The sequence below is a fragment of the Etheostoma cragini genome, chromosome 14 (assembly GCF_013103735.1).
Source record: "Etheostoma cragini isolate CJK2018 chromosome 14, CSU_Ecrag_1.0, whole genome shotgun sequence".
NCBI classification, from domain to species: Eukaryota; Metazoa; Chordata; class Actinopteri; order Perciformes; family Percidae; genus Etheostoma; species Etheostoma cragini.
In genome coordinates, this window is record NC_048420.1 from 22,984,662 (window position 1) to 22,992,356 (window position 7,695).

The 7,695-nt window shown below is 42.0% G+C and overlaps 2 protein-coding genes across 2 annotated transcripts in view; one reads left to right on the forward strand and one right to left on the reverse strand.

The window, feature by feature from the left end:
* LOC117956897 (gamma-enolase) overlaps window positions 1-1,811 on the forward strand; it is a 16,910-nt gene extending 15,099 nt beyond the window's left edge. The window contains exon 12 of the mRNA XM_034892217.1: window positions 789-1,811. Coding sequence (XP_034748108.1) covers window positions 789-858 — 70 coding nt within the window. The 3' untranslated portion in view covers window positions 859-1,811. The remainder of the gene's footprint in view (window positions 1-788) is intronic.
* A 1,403-nt stretch (window positions 1,812-3,214) lies between these two features.
* The window catches only part of LOC117956898 (triosephosphate isomerase), a 9,886-nt gene continuing 5,405 nt past the window's right edge, over window positions 3,215-7,695 (reverse strand). Inside the window, exons 5-7 of the mRNA XM_034892218.1 lie at window positions 7,217-7,302; window positions 6,137-6,224; window positions 3,215-3,572 (exon numbers count right to left, since the gene is read on the reverse strand). Of these exons, the coding sequence (XP_034748109.1) occupies window positions 3,454-3,572; window positions 6,137-6,224; window positions 7,217-7,302 (293 nt within the window). The 3' untranslated portion in view covers window positions 3,215-3,453. The remainder of the gene's footprint in view (window positions 3,573-6,136; window positions 6,225-7,216; window positions 7,303-7,695) is intronic.

The window sequence follows — 7,695 nt, forward strand, 5'->3', positions numbered from 1 at the left end:
AGGAGGAGGTGGAGGAGGAAGAGGGGGAGGAGGTGGAGGAGGAAGAGGCGGAGGAGGAGGGGGTGGAGGTGGAGGAGGTGGAGGAGGAGGAAGTGGGATCAGCTCAGTGTTGTAATCCCATCGGACTGCTGAGGAGACGGTGGAGAGGTGGAGGGTGGAGAGACTTACACAAGCATTAACCACGACAAACGCTAATCACTGCGGTGAAGCAGGCACACACACACAGACACACACGTACACACACACACACACACACACACACACACACACACTCTTGTTGTCATACACTTGCAGCTATGGAGACATGTTCTTTTAATTTTTTAAAGAGTTAATCCAGCGAATTGTATTGTATTTCCATTAGAACTGGACAATATGAGGAAATATGCGATGCTTTTATTGAACAAATTCAACATTGAATTGAATATCAGAGGCACAACTAAAACAATAACATTTTAAAGTACAGTTTTCTACTGATACTTTCTTTCAACTAAGACAAAAAAACCAATGAGTGTCTTTTTCGAAGCCTTTTGTGATGCGTTTATTGCGCCACATGACTGCGCAATACTTTTTTTTATATAAAATGTATATTTTAGCCCTAATTTCCAAACATTTGAGGCACTTGCAAGAGAAATCCTCAAGTCAAAGCATAGAAGGCAGACATGTTCTGACTTTGAGTTATTTGTAATTGACAAAACTGAGTATGATGAACTCTTCTCAGACTAGTTTTCCTTTCACGGCTTAAAGAATAACGTGCGTCCTCCGCTCTTTCCTTTCTCTCTTCTCTGCAGGATTGAGGAGGAGTTGGGCGACCAGGCGCGCTTTGCAGGCCATAACTTCAGGAACCCCAGCGCCCTGTGAACCTTAAACACACACACACACACACACACTCACACACACACACACACACACACACACACACACACACACACACACACACACACACACACACACACACACACACACACACACACACACACACACACTGACAGACACAACAAACATGAAATGAGCCATGCAAAATCAAAGATCACATGAAAGATTTATGAGCAAAAGAGCCAAGCAAAAAATTTAAATAATAATAATAATAATAATAATAACAAATTATGCACTGGACTTATAGAGACGATGCTGTATGCACACACACACACACACACACACACACACACACAGAGTACACAGATGCAACACACGCTCACGCAAATGCAGGGGAATATCATAAAAACATCAAATTTATAAGCCAGACATGCACTGTTACTGTAGTTTTAAAGGGATAGTTCATGTAAACCCAGAGCGGAGGACCGGCCTGCAGAGATAAAGATCTTTGTTGTAAGACAGAAACATAAAGAGAGATTCATACGTAGAGACATAATAGAATAATAGACTGTAGACTGACGCACGCAACTGAAAACCTGCAGCACCAAAAGAGACAGATGCACTCGCAGAAACAGCGGTTTCAGGGACTGAGTGAAGAAAAAAAAGAAAACTACACAAACACATGAACACTTACACACTCTGCTGTGTCACACTCTCACCTGGACACTGAAGCACCTGCACTCCACCCACTTCTGTCCTCCTCCCTTTCCTTGTTTTGTCTCCTTTTTCTTCTCGTCGTGTCTGTTTCTCAGTTTTCTCCAACCACTTATTTTCTTCCACCGCCCTGACGTGAATCTGATTTTTTTGTCCTTTATGCTTGAAAATCCCACCTTTGTCCTAAAGAAAATGAAAAAAACTCCCTAAATCCCTTATGGTACCTTTTGTTCCTCCTGAATGTCAAATAGAATAGCTGTGTTGAAAAAAAGAAGAAAGAAAATTACAGATATGTAAAAAAAAAAAGAGACTGCTTGTTATTGGAAAAAAAAATGTGAAAATATGTGAAATAAAAAGACGTTAATTTACAATTTCAACCACAATTAAAAGGTTTTCTGTCTTTTTTGTGCACGTGGAGCTGCGTAATTGGCGAAGATTACGGTTAAGTTTAGGCAACAGTGAGTGTTATGCGGTGATAAAAGTTAAGTTCACCAAAACGATTAGTTAAGTTTAGGAAAAAAATGGCAGTTTGGTTAAAAACACACGTTTCCGGGCTGAAAGGCTTTAGTTTTCCCCGGGAAGTGAAATCCTTGAAAGTCCTGTGTGTAAACGCAAAAAAACATCAAAAAAACATCAAAAAAGCATCAAAAAAGCATCAAAAAAACATCAAAAAACTGGAACATAATAAAAATGGATCTCATGCAAATTACAGTGCTTATCTTATCGTCACTTTTCGAACGTATGGTTCATGAAAACCAACAGAATTGGCTTTTTTTTTTAACGGCTTTTTGTTTCTTTTTTGTAATAAACGGTGTGAATATTTTAAAATTGTAACTGCTGACGTGTAACACACTGTGTTTCCATTAGAAGACGTGCACGTGAAACTTTACCGGGGATTGTGGGATACTGAGGGCTGCAGTGAGGATGATAATATTCTCTAAATTCAGTGCATTTCATAAACACACCTGAAAGAAGTCGGATAAGATCAGACGCATATTCACGAGGTAAATTCTCAGTCGAGGAAACTGAAACAATGATTTAAAATTTTTTAAATTAAACACAAAACAAAGAAAACTTCTTTAAACACTAATTGTTTATTAATGTAATGCTACCCAGTGTTAAGCATCCAGCAGTGTTAACTACGCACATCTTTAATGCTTATTGGTGACAACTTCACAATAAAAGACCTCAATGCTGAGCAACAGTATATATATATATATATATATATATATATATATATATATATATGTCTATACACACATATACACAAACACACATATATATATACACACATATATATATATATATATACAGTATATATATATATATATATATACATACACACACACATACTGTCCAAAAGCTTTACTCTGAAGGGCCCTGAAGTAACATTTAGTGCATTTAAGTGACAGAGAGAAAGCATCAATGCATTAGTACAACACAACAGTGTTTTCAGGACACAACGTGTGTGTGTGTGTGTGTGGGGGGGGGGGGGGTCTGACTGCTCCTCTCCTTGGAATAATATCTGCCATTTCCCTTTAACTTAACGGCTGAGATGAAAGAAAGAGTGAATTGTTTGCATCAAATCTTGATTTCCAATTTCTTGTTCTTCGCCACTTCATCCTCTCGAATGAAGAAAGTGAAAAAGGCTGTCAATCGAGTTGAGAGACATCTGATTGACTGTAACCCAACAGAAAGTGAAATACGCAGTAGTTTGACTCAATACTCTAATGTGACAAAAATAACTAAAATCCCACAAAAGACAGAAAAGTTCAGATATTAACTTTGAGTTCCTTTGTTTACCTCGACCAGCGCATACTCAGCTAATAAAACTAAAGCTGTGACTGGACCCGGGTCTCTCTGTGGATCAGCCGGCCCAGTGTGAGGACACGTGGGGACGACGTAAAGGGACGTCTCCCGTCTCCCTCATGCACGGGCGTTGATGATGTCGACAAACTCTGGTTTCAGAGAGGCCCCCCCCACCAGGAAGCCGTCCACGTCGCCCTGAGACGCCAGCTCTCTGCAGTTAGCTGCCGTTACCGAACCTGGAGGACACAGAAACAAACCAGGTCAAACCAGGTCCAACCAGGTCCAACCAGGGCCAACCAGGTCCAACGAGGTCCAACAAGGTCCAACCAGGGCCAACCAGGTCCAACAAGGTCCAACCAGGTCAAACCAGGTCCAACCAGGTCCAACCAGGTCACACCAGGTCCAACGAGGTCAAACCAGGTCCAACCAGGGCCAACCAGGTCCAACCAGGTCCAACAAGGTCCAACCAGGGCCAACCAGGTCAAACCAGGTCCAAGCAGGTCAAACCAGGTCCAACGAGGTCAAACCAGGTCCAACCAGGTCCAACCAGGTCACACCAGGTCCAACCAGGTCAAACCAGGTCCAACCAGTGCCAACCAGGTCCAACCAGGTCCAACAAGGTCCAACCAGTGCCAACCAGGTCCAACCAGGTCCAACAAGGTCCAACCAGGTCCAACCAGGTCCAACAAGGTCCAACCAGGGCCAACCAGGTCCAACCAGGTCCAGCCAGGTCAAAGCAGGTCCAGCCAGGTCAAACCAGGTCAAAGCAGGTCCAGCCAGGTCAAACCAGGTCACACCAGGTCCAACCAGGTCTAACCAGGTCAAACCAGGGCCAACAAGGTCCAAGCAGGTCAAACCAGGTCCAACCAGGTCCAACCAGGTCCAACCAGGTCCAACCAGGTCAAACCAGGTCCAACCAGGTCAAACCAAGTCCAACCAGGTCCCACCAGGTCAAAGCAGGTCCAACCAAGTTAAACCAAGTCCAACCAGGTCCAACCAGGTCAAACCAAGTCAAACCAAGTCCAACCAGGTCCAACCAGGTCCAACCAAGTCCAACCAGGTCCAACCAGGTCCCACCAGGTCAAACCAGGTCCAACCAGGTCAAAGCAGGTCCAACCAGGTCAAACCAAGTCCAACCAGGTCCAACCAGGTCAAACCAAGTCCAACCAAGTCCAACCAAGTCCAACCAGGTCAAACCAGGTCCAACCAGGTCAAACCAGGTCCAACCAGGTCAAAGCAGGTCCAACAAGGTCCAACCAGGTCAAACCAAGTCAAACCAAGTCAAACCAAGTCCAACCAAGTCAAACCAGGTCAAACCAGGTCAAACCAAGTCCAACCAGGTCAAACCAGGTCCAACCAGGTCCAACCAGGTCAAACCAGGTCCAACTAGGTCCAACCAGGGCCAAGCAGGTCCAACCAGGTCCAACCAGGTCCAACACATTCACTCCCACAGAGAGACAAAGTCCCGCCCTTTGTTTTCTGGTCCACGGGAACAATCTTTCTAAAAAATATGAATGTGAGTCAATGAGAGAGAGTAATTATTTTTTGTGCCATGTGTTTCACAAAATGAGACATAATAATGTTTTTTTTTGGACCAATTCGAAATTCGTCACGTGTTTCACAAATGATGTGTGTAAATTTAACCCTTGTGTTGTCTTCAGGTTCAAATTGAAAATCAACACTATTGTTGAGGCTTTTTATCAATGTTTTTAACTTTTTCTTATGCTTTTGTTGCTTTTTTTTCTTCTTTTTTTAACCAAAATGCCCAAATACAGTCTTAATATGGATGCATGGATGAATGTTGGATGGAACCCATACAACGTTCTTTGCAGGTAAAATTAATGATTACATTCATTGAATTTTGGGTGTGTTATTAATTTTTTATAACATTTGAAAAACATGTTTAAATGGTTTTAAAACAGTATCCTGACTACACTTTGACATTATCTGTGTGATCCCTTAACCCTTGCGTTGTCTTACCATCAAAATTGAAAATTAATTTTTTTTTTTTTACACTCTTTATCGATGTTTTTAACTTTTTCTTACGTATTTGTCCCTTATTTCAACACTAATGACGCTTAAAAAAAAAAATGTTTGTCACTTTTTTTGAAGGTTTTCAACACTACGTAACACTAACTTATTAACTTTAGCTTAACAGTTATTTTTTTAATTTATGGTCAATAAACATCAATTATAGGAAATTATCCCTAATGTTTGAGTTAGAAAAACAGAAATTAGGAATTATTGAGACTAAAATTAAAGAAATGGATGTTGATGATAATCACAGACTGGAATATGTCAACTTTTACTCAATACTATTTCAAAAACTTCAATTTTCAATCAGCCCCTTGAAATTCAGCTCAGGTGACCCCCCCCCCCCCCTTTCTCTTGATCATCTTTTCAGACGCTCACCTTGATTGGACTCCACCTGTGGTCAATTCTGTTGATTGGACCTGATTTGTAACACACCTGTCTATATGAAGCCATGAGGCAAAAGGAAATGCCAGACAGGGACAGAAAATTAAAGTACATCATTCTGGGATTTTTTTTTTTTTTTTTTTAAGCATTGGTGGATATTTTACAGCTCTGATTATATTTAGATTACTACATAAGTCTATGTTATGTAGCCTACATTTAACAACTTTTAGGCTGACAAAAACTACATAGGGAATTTGAGTTCTTAGTTCTGTAAAGGGTTATGTTACTGGTGTATGAGGGGCTAAAAATACCACCTAGCTTCCCAAATACACACAGGGTAGGACCACCAGGATCCCGCAAACAGCCAAAAATCCTCACTGACCTCCGTAGATGATCCGTACGGAGTCGGCGACGTCGTCAGAGACGTTGGCTCGGAGCCACGCCCTCAACTTCTCATGGACCTCCTGAGCCTGGACACACACACACACACACACACAAAATTGTGTATTTACTTGTTTATTGTGGACAATGTATTTCATTCCATGACTAATTTAAAACCTTTTAACTTCCAGCTTGTTAGTTCATTTTGAATAAAAGGTTAAAGGAACTTGTCTTTCTTATTTGGACGTCTAAAAAACCCAAATGTAACCCAGTTTGCAAGAAATCATGGATTGCAAGTTACTTGTTAATCATAAATTTTGGAAAATCATGCAGGCGTGGCCTTCTCAGCTCTCTCGCATCCATCCTGTGGAGGTCTGGCGTCACGGTACATTAAGGTAATTCTAATGTTAACCTGGTCAACGTAGTGTCAAATTACTAAAAAAAAGAAATCTCGATGCCGATTGGCTACCTGACTGAACAAGACTGTCCTTGCCTGAAAAACGCTCCCAGATGTTGTTTGTTCAAGCAGCACTTACGACCTACATTTAGGATTCTAGTGACAGCGCCCTCTAGTGGTTGGTGCAAACATTTTTAATAACTTAACCGACGTAATGTTTAGCACCACGTGCATAACCTGTAGTGAAGTAACATTGGATTTTAATGGTGATGGCGCAGTGCATATGACACATTCCTTTGGTTAGAGAGCTCTGGGTTCAATTCCCAGTGCAATACATCAACCAATGTGTCCCTGAGCAAGGCACTTCACCCCCAGTTGCTCCAGAGTCGTTTGTCCTCTGACGTATGTAGCATCACTAAGTCGCTTTGGATAAAAGCGTATGCTAAATGTAATGTAACCCAAACCAAGTAGTTTGGTGCCTAAACCTAACCAAACTGCAATTGTTTCCCAACGTGACCCACATTATCTAGTTTAGATATGAGGTTGTAGTTCCGCGACCGCTTGAGGCGCTGATTTATGAGTTGCTCCTGAGGCTGGTATTAGAGGATAGGGAACAAACGGCTGATTTGGAGGATTTGTTGGACTGGACAGACAGTTATTAACAGAGGGAGGAGTCGGTGTTACCTGTTCAGGTGAAGCGGTTTTGCCTGTGCCGATGGCCCACACAGGTTCATACGCCAGGACCACCTTCCCCCAGTCCTTCACGTTCTCTGGAACACATTAAAAACTATATTTATAGGGGCGGCCTCTAGCTCACCCAGTAAGAGCGTTCGCCCCATGTTGGCTGAGTCCTGCAGTGGCCCCGGGTTCAAAGGGAAGGGGAAGGACAAAAGCCCCAAAAACTAAGATAAAAAAAACTAAAACAAACCATATTTATGAAGTAAAAAGTATTTTCTAATATTTAACATGCTGCTGTAGCCATGCAAACACTAGTCTATATTAAAGATGTTTCATTTGGTTCAGGTGCCGCCAGATGTTCCTCTGGATGTCCCTCATGTAGGGCGGATGACCGGTAACCTATGGTAACCTGGTCTTCAGGTCTCTGCAGGGTAAACCCAGACAGCTAGCTAGACTATCTGTCCAATCTGAGGACTATGGTTACC